The 15,556-nt window shown below is 58.0% G+C and overlaps 1 protein-coding gene across 6 annotated transcripts in view; it reads right to left on the bottom strand.

Moving 5' to 3' along the window:
- Nucleotides 1–15,556, bottom strand: part of LOC105485505 (CREB regulated transcription coactivator 1) — a 100,469-nt gene that overhangs the window by 33,424 nt on the left and 51,489 nt on the right. For 4 of the 6 annotated variants that reach the window (XM_011747902.2, XM_011747979.3, XM_071085996.1 and 1 more), the window contains exons 2-5: nucleotides 6,430–6,546; nucleotides 5,298–5,345; nucleotides 3,501–3,638; nucleotides 2,335–2,396 (exon numbers count right to left, since the gene is read on the bottom strand). In XM_011747902.2, coding sequence (XP_011746204.1) covers nucleotides 2,335–2,396; nucleotides 3,501–3,638; nucleotides 5,298–5,345; nucleotides 6,430–6,546 — 365 coding nt within the window. The remainder of the gene's footprint in view (nucleotides 1–2,334; nucleotides 2,397–3,500; nucleotides 3,639–5,297; nucleotides 5,346–6,429; nucleotides 6,547–15,556) is intronic. The other 2 variants (XM_011747942.2, XM_011748060.2) reach the window with 1 other exon arrangement.

Raw genomic sequence — 15,556 nt, 5'->3', positions numbered from 1 at the left:
TGCTTTTCCCTCTGCCTCCAGGGACCCCATTTCCCTCTGGGAACTGATGGGGAGAAGGCACAAGGCAACCCAATCTGCTCCTGGCTGCAGGTGCCTCAACAGTGGGTCCCCAGAAAGCCTCTTTGGCTGCCCAGCAAAATGTGGGTACAGCCACCAGCAGCTGTGTGTCTCTGAGCAAGTGTTCTGACCTCTCTGTGCTGAAGTTCCTCATGTCTAAGATGGAGATGAACACAGTGCCTATTCCATAAAGCTCCATTCGTTTTATAGAAGTTAATGAATGTGATGGTGGGAACAGGGCCTCACTTACGATACGGGCTTGGTGAGAATTTAATATTGTATATTATATATTGTATATATATACATATATATTTTGAACAGCTTGCTTACTTTTCTTCTGTTACTTAACCTGCGTATGTATGTGTGTGTATGTGTGGTGTGCGCGCGTGTGTATGTATGTATATGGTTTTTTTTTTTTTGAGACAGGGTCTCACTCTGCCCCCCAGGCTGGAGGACAGTGGCACCATCATGGCTCACTGCAGCCTCAACCTCCCGAGCTCTAGTGATCCACCCGCCTCGGCCTCCCAAAGTGCTGGCATTACAGGCATGAGCCACTGTGCCTGGCTCTATATTTTTTCTATTGTAGTAAAATATATATAACAGCCAGGCACAGTGGCTCATGTCCTGTAATCCCAGCACTTTGGGAGGCCAAGGTGGGTGGATCACTTGGGCCCACGAGTTTGAGACCAGCCAGGGTAATGTGGCGTGACCTTGTCTCTGCAAAAAAAAAAAAAAAAATTAGCTAGAAGCAGCGGTGGGATGATTGAGTCTGGGAAGTCAAGGATGCGCTCAGCTGTGATCACGTCATTGCACTCCAGCCTCAGTAATAGAGTGTGACTATGTCTCAAAAAAAAATTATATATACATACACACACACACACGTTTGTGTACGTATGTATATGTGTGTATATATGTATAGTTTTAACTGTTTTTGAGTGTACAGTTCTGTGACATTAAGTAAATTCATGTGCAACCATAATCTATATTATTGTATGTTTTTATATTAACTATATTATTGTTATTTTAGGCCTTTGAGACAGGGTCTCGCTCTGTGGCCCAGGCTGGACTGCAGTGGCATGATCACAGCTCACTGCAGCCTTGACCTCCTGAGCTCAAGTGATTCTCCCACCTCAGCCTCCCAAGTAGCTGGGAATACAGGCACACATACATCTGGCTAATTCTCTCATTTTTCGTAGAGATGGAATCAGGCTGGTCTTGAACTTGTGGGCTCAAGTGACTCCTGCGTTGGTCTCCAAAAGTGCTGGGATTACAGGCACATGTCAGCCACTGTGCCTGGCCTGTATTTTCCCAATCTTCCATCCTAAATGTATTAATATAATTTTATCGGCCTGGCGCGGTGGCTTACGCCTATAATCCCAGCATTTTGGGAGGCCGAGGTGGGCGGATCACGAGGTCAGGAGATCGAGACCATCCTGGCTAACACGGTAAAACCTCGTCTCTACTAAAAATACAAAAACAAAATTAGCCAGGCGTGGTGGTGGGCGCTTGTAGTCCCAGCTACTCAGGAGGCTGAGATGGGAGAATGGCATGAACCCGGGAGGTGGAGTTTGCAATGAGCCGAGATCCCGCCACTGCACTCCAGCCTGGGGGACAGAGTGAGACTCTATCTCAAAAAAAAAAAAAAAATTTACATCACATTTTCAGCGGCTGTTGAGTAACATGGGTACCTTCTCTGAATACAGCATTAAGTAGGAAAGAGCAAGCTACAGTGCTGAATATGTGGTATCGTCCCACTTTTTTTCTTGCGATGGAGTCTCACTCTGTCACCCAGGCTGGAGTGCAGTGGCTCGATCTCGGCTCAGTACAACCTCCACCTCCCGGGTTTAAGCGATTATCCTGCCTCAGCCTCCTGAGTGGCTGAGATTATAGGCACACGCCACCACGCTGGCGAATTTTTGTATTTTTATTAGAGATGGGGTTTCACCATGTTGGCCAGGCTGGGCTTGAACTCCTGACCTCAAGTGATCCGCCTGCCTCGGCCTCCCAAAGTGCTGGGATTACAGGCCTGAGCCACCACGCCCGGTCCTACTTTTGTTATTTTTTAAAGTCTAAATGGGGGGAAGGGAAATGTTAGAAGACCCTCCCAAAGCTGGAACTCCTGTCTTTCAGGGTGAGGGCTAATTTCTAGAACTTCTGGATGCATCTTAGTTTGGTCATTTTTATAAGTGACTGTCCTGCTTTTCCACGTGTAACCATGATGACAGTTTGGTTTTGTTTCCAATGAGAAGGGGGCGGGGGGGGGCTCCAGCCACTGACCTTCTCCAGCTGGTGTCCGCGGGTGGCGAGAGGTACACAGTGCCGTAGGGGCAGCTGTCGGCGTGAGCGTGAGTTAAGGGGGCAATGCCGCTGGCTGAGACCCCGCCTCCATCAACACACTCTCAGCCAGGGCTTCCTGCCCCGGGCTGGCTGGTTGGGCTCAGCCTGGAGCCTGCAAACAGCTGGGACCAGTAGGGCGGGGAGGGGGGCGGGGGGCGTTTCCTGCGGCCTTTCCTGCCTGGCTACAAGCAGCCCCCGTTCCAGGGGCTCCCCAGGGGTATGGCCCTGTCCACCTAGCACTCAGCACTCTGCTCCGTGAGCACACGTGCGGGCTGCACCCCTTCCAAGGGAGGGGATTCTGGGCCATGAAAGTGGGGCCCGTGGGGGCGCTGGGGAGTCTGAGTTCAGCTGACCCCAGTCTGGACTCTCCATCCTGGGCTGACGGAGTGGCTCCCGAGGCCCAAGGGCTCGGTCTGGGGCCCAGCTGGTCGAGCTCCCCCAGCCCACGGAAATGAGAACCGGAGAACAAGCTTCTCTGTTCTGGAGAGCCGGGGGATCCCGGGAGCAACCCGAGGCCGCTCAGACTCTGGTGTTGCGGGGCCCAGCTGGCTGAGCACCAAGGGGCGGCTGAGTTGTGGGGGGAGGGGGACTCTGGCTGATCTCTGCTTGACCGAGGTGCAGAGGCAAATTTTACTCCTGTCTTATAGAGATGGAGCCTCCCTTGGATGCGTCCAGATCTCACACAAACCCCCTCAGCCCCACTGCCTTGGCTGGGCTGCCCTCCGTGCAGCGCGCGCGAGAGGCCTCATCAGCTCACAGCTCTGACTGTGGGCTCCCTGCTCACGGCCTTCCTGGCCCCACTGCGCCGCCAGGTGTCTAAGCCCTCTGTGGTCAGGTATCACCTTCCTCAACTCCTGCCTTGGGAGCTGTTCTCTGTGCCCCCTGAGCCCCCAAGTCTGGCCAAAGGCTCTAGGGCTTGTGGCACAGCCTCCTCCAGGAAGTCCCCCAGGCTGCCCTGAGATCAAGCCTCCCAGTTGGTGCTGCCCTGATTCTGTCGCCAGAGCGGGAAGCAGGCAGCCCTGTCAGAACCTGCTGGGTAAACTTGGGGTCCTGCCAGCACCGACAGGGCCTGGCCCCCCACCCTCATCCTCTGGGGAAAAGGATATCTGCCGTCCGTGTTTGTCCACTGACAGGGGCCGGCGGTGCGGGGAGCCGAGCCGGCCGCGCTCCCGGTACACCCTGTCCACCAGCCCATGGTGCCGGGTGGTCCGGCTGGTGTCCAGGCCCGAGGATTGGAAGGGGGTCTGGGGGAGGAGATGGAAACAGAGAGAGAGAAACCCAAACAATGGTTACCAGCTGTGGCCCCAGCGCTGGCCCCAGAGTCTGATCGCAGGGCCCCCCACTCCGGAGCACCCTCGGCCAGCGCTCCACAGCCTGGGATGGCCTTCTTCCTTCAGCCCCAGCTCCCTGGCTCTCCAAGCACTGGGGGGCAGGGAGGGGGTGTGAGCCGGGGTCCCGGGAGCCAGGGTGGCAGGGGCGTGCAGTGCAGCTGGCATGCACAGGCCAGGCAGAGCGGCACAAGCTCGGGGCCAGCGCCCGCCGGGTGCCAGGGGTGTAGCCGGCCTGGGCAGCCCTCCTCCCCAGCCTCACCAGGTGCAGACAGGCCTCCACCCTCTCTCTCCGGGCCTGGCCGGCCTCCTACCCCCACCTACGTCATCCCTGGAGGGGCCTGCCAAGAGACGGCCCAGGGGCTTCCAGCCCAGCACTGTTTCGGGGCCCACCTGGCCAAGCGCGAGTTCCCGGGAGGCTTCCTTGTGGAGCCCAGGGCTGCTCTTGATTGAGACACGGCCCCCACACGCCCTCCCCTGCAGCCTTCTCCAGGCACTCCAGGCACCACCGGAGCCAAGTACAGGCACTTTCCGGAGCCATGGCCCACTGCTTGACTGGACGGGGCTTTCTCCCAGCACCTGGGGCTGGCACCGGGCCGGCCCTCCCCAGGCCCTGCTACATGCCCGGCCTCATGCCCCCGGGGCTGCCAGGAGCCCGCCCTGACCCTGTGTTCCCCACTTGCCATCTGACCGGGGTGAGATCAGCAGGCCCTGCCAGCTCTGGATGCAGCCAATCCCCCGGTCCGGCCATCTGGCCCCTGAGCCCTTATGCCTTCTCTGGGCAGCCAGGCAAAATGAGACTCTGATACTAAAGTGAGTCTCCCCTCCAGAAGCCTGTCCATGGCTGGGATCGCTGCTTTGTCCCAGTCTCGGCCAGAGTTCAGGGCTGACTGCTGTCCCTAGCCCTGGGGACCCCCACGTTTGTCTTTGATCCAGCATAAACTTTGCTGGTTTGGGTCTTTCTGTGGCTCTTGCCCCCAAAAGGCTATGGACATGGGAGACGTGGGCCTGTGACGATGAGGGTGGGAACTATGCCGTCCAGCGCACAGGCTCCCGAGGACAGGGGCCATTCATCTCCTTCCAGAGATGCCTTGAAACCCAGAGGGGAAACTGAGGCAGCCGAAGCAGAGTCAGAGGCATAATGAAGCGGGGGCTGGCCACGCCCTGGCTCGCCACGTCCCGCCTGCTGGCCTGGTTTGGGAAATGCGTGCACACGTCTGTGTGTGTGTGTTTGTGTTTGTATTTGTGTATGTATACACGGACAGACCATGCAGCTTTGGGGCACATGCGTGGATTCTGCTCTGCTGGACCCCAGATGGGGATACGCGGCTGTGGCATCTGCCCCAGATGGACCCCAAGAGTCCCCAGGGCCTCTCGACGCGACCATACGCACTTCCCGAGATGGGGGTGCGGAGTGGATCCGTTTCCATTTGGCGGACGGGACACCTCCACCTCCCTGGGAGCCGCGGGGGTGGCCGCTTGGGGAGCTCAGGGATCCCCAGCGCCCGCACACGGGTCGGGGTCTTGCAGGCTGGCGCCGGGGACGCCGCGGCCTCAGCCTGGGGGCTCATTTACCAGAGAGACAGGAGCCGCTGCCAGGGCCTCCCCCAGAAATCCGCTGGGCTGAAAATGCAAAGAACCGAGACTTTGAGACGCTGCTGCCTTGCCTGGCCCCGAAGGCGGGATGCGTGGGACCCCCCTAGGCTGTGGGCCTCGGGCAACAAACACCCAACAGGGTCCTGTGCCCCTCGGCCCCACTCAGGCTGAGCTTGGGAGGTGCCCAGAGAGAGACTGTCTTCCAGGGAAGAGGGGACAGGAGAAACAGGAAGGGGAGAGACGGGCAAGAGGGGAGAAAACCCAGCCAGGAAGGGCTGTGACAACGAACAGGCCCAGCATCAGTGACGGCCCGCACTCAGTGTGCCAGGGGAAGTGCACCGTGGGGCCAGCCCAAGGATCCCTGCCCTGTCCAGCAGCGGTGCAGGTGGGGGTGGAGCTGGTGGGTGACTCGGGAGGGGCCCCGGCTCCATCTGGCCTGTCAGTGGCCATGGCTGTGTCCGAGGTGGTTTTCTCAGCCACAGAGTAGGTGTGACCCCCAGGGGGACCTGTCCATGCAGAGCCCATACACCATCCTAGGGGTGGCCCTGATTCACAGGCCAGCTCCCTCAGCCCCACCCCATCCCCATTTCCACCTGCAGACCAGGGACAGGGAAGAGGGCCGCTGTGGGCCTTATCTCCTGTTGACGATAAGGCTGTGCACGGCGGCTGTGCGGCCTGCGGGAGCCGCGCTGTGTGGGCCTCTGCCAAGAAACGTTTGCAGACAAGTGGGGTCAGGCCGCCGGGCCTCCTTCTGAGAATTGCTGGGCTTGTGGATTAGTGAGGCAGGACAGAGCCAAGCCCCAGCGGCCCCGAGCGGTTCCCGCTGCCGCACAGCCGGCCAACAGGTGTAGCGGCTGCCGAAATGCTGGAAGCCAGATGGAGGGCTCGCCTCGGGGTCTGCTGATGGGGAGTGGGTTGGGGGGGATCCTGGTGCACCCTTGCGGGGCCACTCTGCTTCCTCCGGTTCCCAGGGCAGACAAGGAGAAGGCAGGGGTTGGGTGGGCTCCAGCAACTGTCTGGTGACCCCAGCTGTCCTCAATGTCTGGCCCCTGGTGGGAAGCTGGGGGAAGCTCCCCACCATGGGGGCAGGGCCAGGGGGTGGGGCACTCACCTGGAAGGGCAGGTCCATGGTACCACTCCCAATCTGGTTCACGTTGGGCAGGGACCCGCCATAGTACTGGCCGCGGCTGGGGCCCAGTTGCAGGTACTGGGATTTCTGGAGCTGGAGCTGCGAGACAGAAGCCAGCAGCTGCAGGAGGCGTCACCTCCCAGGCTCACCCCGGAGTGCCAGCCCCAAAGGCACAAAAAGACCCAAGTGGTAGGACTGACAGCATAAGTGCAGAAGTTTGCAGGACCTCATGACCCAGATGCTTAAGGAAACCAGGTGTCCCTCCACCAAAAATGGCAGAATCGGAAACCCGAGGTGCCGGAACGGCTCCCCAGGCAGGGCAATGCACCGTGCGGAAACCCATGGCTGCGAACCTAGGGAGCTGGCTGCCTTGCTGCTGACTCGGCCAATCAATGAATGAGCAAGAGAGGCACTGGCGGGCCTGCAGCTTGCCAAGAAGGCCCCTCACCAGCCCAGGGGAGCCATTTCTTATCACGGCCAGAGGCTGTGACTTGGCAGGCCAGGCGGCTTTCCACTGGCCTCAATCAGAGGGAGCTGTCTCAGAAGTGTGGTGATGGCCTTCAAAGGGTGGGACTTGTGATCCTGATGGCAGCCCGCACAGGGCCAGGGCAGCCAAGTCAGTCCCCCAGACCCAGCTTGAGTTCTAGGGGGTCCTGAGCTCCATGTTCCTTCCTCATGGTACCTCCCAGCCTCTTGGGGACTGGGCCCTGCTGAGTGCCTTCATCTCGGCTGCATCCCTGCTTCCCACTCCCTGATTGCATCGGGGCACAGAACCAGGGGCCAGGAGCTCCCTAACTGGTCACGCTGACTCTGAGCAGGGCTGGAATCTGGCCTCCTCCCCCTCATGTGGCTGACGCTGATTTGCCAGTAACAGAGGCCCCTGACCCACGTGGCACGACCCGAGGCCCTTGGGGATGCTGGTCCATGATGCCTGCCATGCAACCAGGGGAGGCAGCCACCGTGAGGAGAGGCGGGGGCTGGGTAGGCAGGAGGGAGGGGTGGTTGTCCACTCTGGCCCAGCAGGGGCGGTTGCTAGGGTGGATATTGTGTACACAACAAGGCCGACTCGTTCCTTACAAACAGCTCCTGGCAGTGTGTGGAGAGCTGGCCGCCCCACCGCCCCAACTTCCTGGGGGGCCCTGGACACCGGAGGCGGAAGTAAAGCCCGGGAACTGGCCACCTGCCCGGCTGAGCACCTCGCCCAGGTAAACAGCTGTTTCCTGTGAGCTGCAGTGGAGCCGATGGTAAGATTAACCTTGTGTGTTATTGGGTGGCTCTCGAGGGTCTGGGGGTCCGGCCCAAGGTCTGTGCTGGGAACCCTTGGTGGCCGGTGGCCGGACACATACACGACCAACACCCAAAGTGTCCTTCCCAGCAGTCACACCAGATGAAACAGGCCAGCTCCAGGCTGCAGCAAGGGGATGGGGTGCAGGGTAGGGGTCCCTCAGCTCCCACCCCACGCCTACCTGGGCATAGGTCGCCTGTGGCCTCCCGTGACCTTCTCCACCCTCTTCTGTGTCCAAGTAGCATGACAGAAACCTGTGCTACGTTCACCTCTCACTGACTGCATGGCCCCAGAGGCGTGACCCCTCCTGTACCTGTGTTCCCCACCTAGAGTGAGTGCTACAGGCGGGTGTGAGAGGGACGCATGATGTGTGACACAGCAGGAACTCATGCCACATGCGTTTTCTACACGGGCTGAGCCGCCAGCTCCCAGGAGGCCAGACATTAGGGGCAAGAACTCCCTGAAGCAGCTTTATTTGCACTATGTCCCCGGGCCACAGGAAACCTGCGATGCAGGGACAATCTACAGGACTGGGGACGCACAGAACTCTCATGGTTCCCAAGCTCTATCTCTGTCCAAACCTTGCCCACAATATCCAGCTCCTGCCCACTTTGCTGTAGGCACTCAGACTTCGGAGCATAGCCCCCGGGCCAGGAGTGGACACTGAGCAGGGACTCTGCTCTTCTTTTTTTGTTGACGCTGTTTGTTTTTGTGTTTTGAGATGTAGTTTTCACTCTGTTGCCCAGGCTGGAGTGCAGTGGTGCCATCTTGGCTCACTACAATCTCCACCTCCCAGGCTCAAATGATTCTCCTGCCTCAGCCTCCCAAGTAGCTGGGATTACAGGCACAAGTTACCATGCCTGGCTAATTTTTTTTTTTTCTAATAGAGACGGGGTTTTTCACCATGTTGCTCAGGCTGGTCTTGAACTCCTGACTTCAAGTGATCCACCCGCCTCGGCCTCCCAAAGTATTGGGATTACAGGAGTGAGCCATCATGCCTGGCCTCTGCTCTTCTTTTGGGGAAGCCCATGCTCATTCTTGGTTTTGCATGAGTTGTAGAGTAAAGGGTTAACCTGGCCCAAAGAGAGGTCTGGCATTTGTCCCCAGCTCCTGGTAGGTGACCTGCAGGAGAATATCGTGCCTGATAAGAGTGTCATTGTGTGCCTGACGCCTTGGGCTATGGCAGAGTCTGTTCACACTGTGGTTTTAGGGTGGGGGTTTGGGCACATCAGCTTGACATCTGGAGGGACTAGAGACAGGTTGGCCATGAGGGTGCTCAGCCACATCTATAGGACCAGCCCCCAGTACAGACCCTGGACATGCAGGCCAGGGGAGCTTCTGCAGCTGGCAGTGCTCCATGCTGGGAGAACTGTGCAGTGTTCACATCTGCCTCTTCCCTTGGATGAATTTTTTTTTTTTTTTTTTAGATGGAGTCTAGCTCTGTCATCCAGGCTGGAGTGCAGTGGTGCCAACTCGGCTCACTGCAACCTCTGCTTCCAGGGTTCAAGCAATTCTCTCACCTCAGCTTCCTGAGTAGCTGGGATTACAGATGTGCAACACCACACCCAGCTAATTTTTGTATTTTTAGTAGAGACGGAGTTTCACCACGTTGGCCAGGCTGGTCTTGAACCCCTGACCCCAAGAAATTCGCCCACCTCAGCCTCCCAAAATGCTGGGATTACAGGTGTTAGCCACCACACCCAGCCTCCCTTGGGTAATTTTAATGTGTCCTTTCGCTGCAAATAAACCGTAAGCATGAACAAAACGGCTTCTGGGGAGTCCCTCCAGTGAATTTTCTAGCCAGAGGGTGGGCACAGGGACTCCTGAGTCTGCAGGAGCTGACTGTCCTCCCCGGCCTAGCTGGAACCCCTGGGAGCAGGGTCCTCCTTTCTCTGGGGTCCCAGGGTGGTGGGACGCCAGCCTGGGCTCTGCCCCCACGGACCTCTGGCCTCAGATGGAAGAACTGCCAGATGTCACGGCACTGCAGGCAACATCACAGCTTTTCTCACTGCCACATCACAGTCCCCTGCCCTCCCCCTCCCGTTGTGCTCCCCAAACCACTGAGACCCTGAGGATGAGCTCCATGAACCCAGCAGCCAGCCCAGGGCCCGCTGCTCAGCAGCGCCTGCCGGCGGAATCCACAAGTAAACAAAGATGTGAGGGGGTGAATGAATGAACAAACGCTGCTGCGCCCCCTCCACAGCTGACTTCACAAGCCAGGTGACAGGCCCGTCTGGAGACTGTACAAGCACTTAAGATTAGAACCCAGGAGGCCTCAGGCGGCAGCTTGGCCACGCCCTTCCACAGCTGGCCCAGGCAACACAAGCCACCTCAAGGTGTAACCCTCACTTGGAGCCAGCGGCTAGGATGCCACAGCAGCTCCAGCCTGCCCTACATAGAGGCTCGGGGCTGACCTGGGACTCAGGTGTCCTGTCTCCACACCATCCCCATGGCTGTCAACAAGCGGGGCCACAGGTGAAACAGCTGAGACCTGGAGAAGGCATCTCATAGGAGTCGGGAAAGCTGCAGCTCCCAGGGCACCCCTCATTCATGGCCTGTGGGCCAGATAGATGGGTATCTGGTCCCAGCTCCCCAGCTGTGATAGTAGACCCCACTGGCGATTTGGAGGGCCCTGCTGAGGACGGGTGGGTGCCCCGCTAACCACGCTTTGCCTCCAGCCTCCCCAGCCTCACTCCCTCCAGCTGCCCAAGCCTCAAAGTGCCCCCAGCTTCTCCTTTCCCCGCTGACCCCCATGCAGGGCCTGACAGCCCCTGCTTTAACTTAGAGGGGCATCTCCAACACCCCTGCCCAAGAAGCAGCCCCCCAAGTCACAATCGCACCAGACTCTGGCTTTGTTGTTGTTGTTTTGAGATGGAGTCTCGCTCTTGGTGCCCAGGCTGGAGTGCAATGGAGTGATCTCGGCTCACTGCAACCTCCGCCTCCTGGGTTCAAGCGATTCTCCTGCCTCAGGCTCCTGAGTAGCTGGAATTGCAGGCACACCACCACACCCGGCCAATTTTTGTAGTTTTAGTAGAGACGGGGTTTTGCCATGTTGGCCAGGCTAGTCTCAAACCCCTGACCTCAGGTGATCCGCCTGCCTTAGCCTCCCAAAGCGCTGGGATTACAGGAGTGAGCCACTGGGCCTGGCTCAGCTCTCCTTTCTCTTACAATTAAAGAGAAAGGCCCACCCTAATCCAGGACGGTCTCATCTGGAGCCCCTATTTCCAACTACAGTTGACCCTGAGACAACACGGGGATTGGGGAGCCCACCCTCATGCAGTCAAAAATCCAAGTATAATTTTTTTTCTTTTTATACTTTTTACTTCTATTTATTTCTTCATTTCTTCCTTTTGAGACAGGCTCTCACTCTGTCGCCCGGGCTGGAGGGCAGTGGCACAGTCACACCTCACTGCGGCCTTGGCCTCCCAGGATCAGGTGATCCTCCCGCTTTGGCCTCCTGAGTATCTGGAGCCACAGGCACGAACCACCGTGCCTGGCTAATTTTTAATTTTTTGTAGAGATGGAGTCTCACTATGTTGACCAGGTGGTCTCCAACTCCTGGCTTCAAGCAGTCCTCCCACCTCAGCTTCCCAAAGTGCTGAGATTAGAGGCATGAGCCACCGTGCCCCACGCCAGTATAACTTCTGACTCCTCCAACACTTAACTAATAGCTTACTGTTGACTAGAAGCCTCACTGATAATATGGTCAATTAACACAGATTTGGTATGTTCTGTGTATTACTGTATTACAATAAAGCTAAAGAAAATCATTAAGGAAGAGAAAATGTTTGCTATTTGTGAAGTGGAAGGGGATTATCCCAAAGGTCTTTGTCCTCACTCCTCACTGTCCTTCATGCAGAGCTGGTTGAGGAGGAAGAGGAGGAAAAGGAGGAGGAGGAACAGCAGCAGCAGGAGGAGGGCAGCAGCTTGGTCTTGCTGTCTCACCCATGAGGCAGGAGAGAATCCACGTATGAGTAGATATGTGTGGCTCAAAACCACTGATCCAAGAGTCAACTGTAAGGCCACCTTCCCAGGTTCCAGGAGTAGGGGTGTGGACTACCTTTTTGTGGGACATGATTCACCCCTCTACAGGGCTTTTGAGGGGCTATCAGTACCTGCCACTCTCCAGATGGGAAAACTGAGGCCCCCACACACCTGGAACTTAACCCCTGCATGACCAGCATGACTGAAGTCACATGGCCCCTCCTGGGACAAGTGTTACTGAAGCCACCTGATCTCAGATGAGAACTCGCCAGCATCAATGGAGGCACGTGGGAGGCAGATGTGGGCCCAGCTCTGATGCTACAAGCTGACCGCAGGGACCCCTGCTCCTGATACAGCCTGCACCGGGACTCCCTCACACAAAGTCCTACCTCCGCACCTGACCCCTCTACAGAGCCCTGTGTAAAGGTGGCTTCTCAGGCCTCCGCTGACCCTCGCCCCTTGCTGACAGGACCCTCGCCCTGGAGAACGCCCACCTCTGCCTCTGTCTGTGCCCACGTCCACGATCCTGCTGAGTCTACATCCCCTGCCCTGTCCAGGCGGCATCCACAGGGCTGGATGGAGCAGGGGCTGTGAGGTGGGGGAATGGGGGCCGGGTGGCCCTGGGGTGGCCCCAGTGTAATACGGCTGTGGCTACTTCTCCAGGACGTGGAGAGATGTTCGGGCAGCACCCAGTCTCCCGGGAACCCTGCACGGGACACAGAGACACCCCAACCTGCTGGCCCTCCCTGGGGCTCGCTCTGCAGACGGGGCCAGCCTTGGTCAGGCCCAGAAGCAATTGCCATGGCAACTGGCCAACCTTCTAATGAGATTGAGGGAAGCAGACGGGCTGATGGCTGAGCTTGGCCCTGCAAAGCCGTGGCAGGCCAGGGCCTCCCTGTGGGGGGCCAGAGAGGGAGGCGCTGTCTGTGCCAAGCAGTCCTCAGTTTCCCCCCCTCCCCACCTCTAGGCTTCAAGGTCTAGTCTCCACTCTCCCTGACCACTAAGCTCCAGCTCACATGCTTCCTCCCGGAGCCACCAGTCGCTACCTCTGGGCCTTTGCACTGGCGCTGCCTGCACCAGAAGGCTCTTCCCCCTGGGCCCACCGCTGCCCAGCACTAAGCCTCCCCCAAGGCGCCACCCTCTGCATGGCCCCTCCCCTGACAGTCCAGATGGGGAAACTGAGGCTCAAGAAAGCACAGGGACTGCCTGAGTGCAGAGGCAGCATGCACCTCAGCCTAGGGCGTGGCCCTACAAGAGGAAGGGGGGGAGCAAACACTTTCTTCAGCCCAGTGAATGCACAGGACGCACCTGGATCCTGGATCCTGGGAGCTGACCAGGACCCCGGGGATTCGCACCCCTTGACCCTGCAGCCCCATAACTCAGGGCTTTCCAAAACAGAGTTCTGGGAAGGCTGATGAGGGCAGAGGGACCCTGGAATGGGGAAGGAGGCCTGGGCCTTGGAGGGCTCTCCAAGCGTCCCAGCAGCCACAGGCAGGGATGTGTGGTGACTTGAAGGACACCCCCACAGGGCAGGAGCCTTCATCCTCCCATGTCCACGCTGGCTGGTACCTCTGCTGCTGGCACGAAGCCCAGCTGGGCCAATAGCTGAGAACCAACTGAGGCTCAGGCACCCACCCGCTCAGGCACCCACCCGCTCAGCCAGTCCGGCTCCCGCCCCACCACAGCAGCGTCCCCACCTCCCCTCCCAGACTCAAGGCGAGAGTCTGCCCAGCACTGGGCATGGTTCTAGGTTCAGTGGACGTGGCTGCCAGCCAGCCAGATGGGCACTGCTCACACAAGCCCGTAGCCCAGAGCAGGCAGCAAACATTAGATCTCCAGGCAAGTGGTGAATGCTGGAGCTTCAGCCTGAGCCACTGTGCGGTGGTGGCCTGGCAGAGACACAGTATGGGGGAGTCTTGAAGGGGAGGAGGAACAGCAGATGCAGAGGCCCAGGACTGGGAGCTCATAGGGTCTGAGATGGGCCACCAGGGGTGAAATACGGTCACCGACGGAACAGAAGCTTCTGAAGCCATTCAGCATCAACAGACAGAGCAGGACTCTTCTCTTAAAGGCTCCAGGCCTCCACGGTGAGGCCTCACCTGCCTGCTGCCCAGGCTCATGGTGAAGGAGCCAGCCCCACAGCCCTGTCACCGCCCCCGCCCCAGCACTCCCGGGGGACATGCCATCTGCTCCCTGCAGTTGAGACCTCGGCTTCAAAATGAGGCCTGCAGGAGCTGGCATGCGCCTTGATCCAGCGCCACGCTCAGGATCCCCCGCTCCCCAGGGGTTCCCCTTGTCACTGCCCTGAATCAAGCAAAACCAAGGAGGTGAACACCCTCTGGGCCGGCTTTTAACCAGACGCACTAGCAGGGACGGCATCCCCAATGCCAGGAGGGGCCAATGCCAGTGTGAGAAGGGAGACAAGGACAAAGCCCTCGGGCCTCTGCCCTGCCCTGGGGCGTCCAAGTCTCTGACAGGCACCCCCAAAGCTCCGAGTGATGTCGGAGGCTGCAGCAAAGCCTTCTGTCTCTGACTTGTGGACACAGAACTTCCCATGTCTGACCCTCAAGCCTCCTCCTGCGCTCCTCCAAGGGCCCAGCAAAGAGCCCCAGATCTCACGCATTTTGCTCGGATGCCCGTCGCCAATCGCCTGTGCGTGTTGTGGGGGAGGATCTTCTGCCCGGACACCTCGCTGTAGGGGTAAGGGATGCATGCCCGGCATCCCCTGATCGATTCATTCTCCCAGAGGCCAGGGCTGGGTAATGGCTGCCGGGTACACAGGGAATGTGGAAGCTGCTGCCCACCTCCAGGCGCTGGGTCCCAGGCGAACAGGCTGGTGACTGAGGGGATCCCCAGCTGTGTAGCAGGAGCTGCCAGCCCTGACAGATGCTCCCCAGGGAGCTGCCACTGCCCACCTCTGGAGACTGTGTGTGTGGGAACACAGCTCGCAGCGGCAAGGCCACAGCCTGTGATGTCCCGCGTCTGTTTTCTTTCTCTCTCTTTTTATTTGCGACAGGGTCTTGGTCTATGGCCCAGGCCGGAGTGCAGCAGCACGATCAGGGCTCACTGAAGCCTCAACCTCCCAGGCTCAAACAATCCTCCCACCTCAGCCTCCTAAGTAGCTGGGAGTAGTGGTGTACACCACCATGGCTATTTTTTTTTTTTCTTTTTTTTTTTTGTCTGTTGAGACAAAACCCTAGGTTGTCCAGGCTGGCCTCAAGCAATCCTCCCACGTTGGCCCCCAAAGTGCTGGGATGATGACAAGTGTAAGTCACTGCGCCCGGCCCACCATTGGTTTCTCTTTGTGGCCTGTTCCTTTTTATTTTTTAAAAATCTTTTACGTGAAAAATATGCTTTCAAAAAAGCTGCAATAAAATCCACATAAAAAATTTACCATGATCTTGTTTGAAAGTGAATGATTCAGAGGCGTTTAGTACACTGTCAACCATCACCTCTGTCTGGTTCTAGAATATTTCAATCACTCCCTAAAGAAACCCCGTACGCATCAGCAGTCACTCCCCATTCCCCATCCCCCAGCCCCTAGCAGCCACTAATCCGCTTCCTGTCTCTGTGGATTTATCTGTTCCTGACTTTTTTTTTGAGATGGAGTCTCGCTCTTGTTGCCCAGGCTGGAGTGCAGTGGCGCAATCTTGACTCACTGTAACCTCCACCTCCTGGGGTCAAGAGATTCTCCTGCCTCAGCCACCTGAGTAGCTGGGATTACAGACGCGCGCCACCAAGCCTGGTGGATTTTTGTATTTTTAGTAGAGATGGGTTTCACCATGTTGGCCAGGTTGGTCTTGAACTCCTGACCTCAAGTGATCTGCTCACCTAGGCCTC

The sequence above is a fragment of the Macaca nemestrina genome, chromosome 20, assembly GCF_043159975.1.
Source record: "Macaca nemestrina isolate mMacNem1 chromosome 20, mMacNem.hap1, whole genome shotgun sequence".
Classification (NCBI taxonomy): domain Eukaryota; kingdom Metazoa; phylum Chordata; class Mammalia; order Primates; family Cercopithecidae; genus Macaca; species Macaca nemestrina.
The sequence above is the reverse complement of the archived record's forward strand: the minus strand, read 5'-3'. Positions and strand labels throughout refer to the sequence as shown.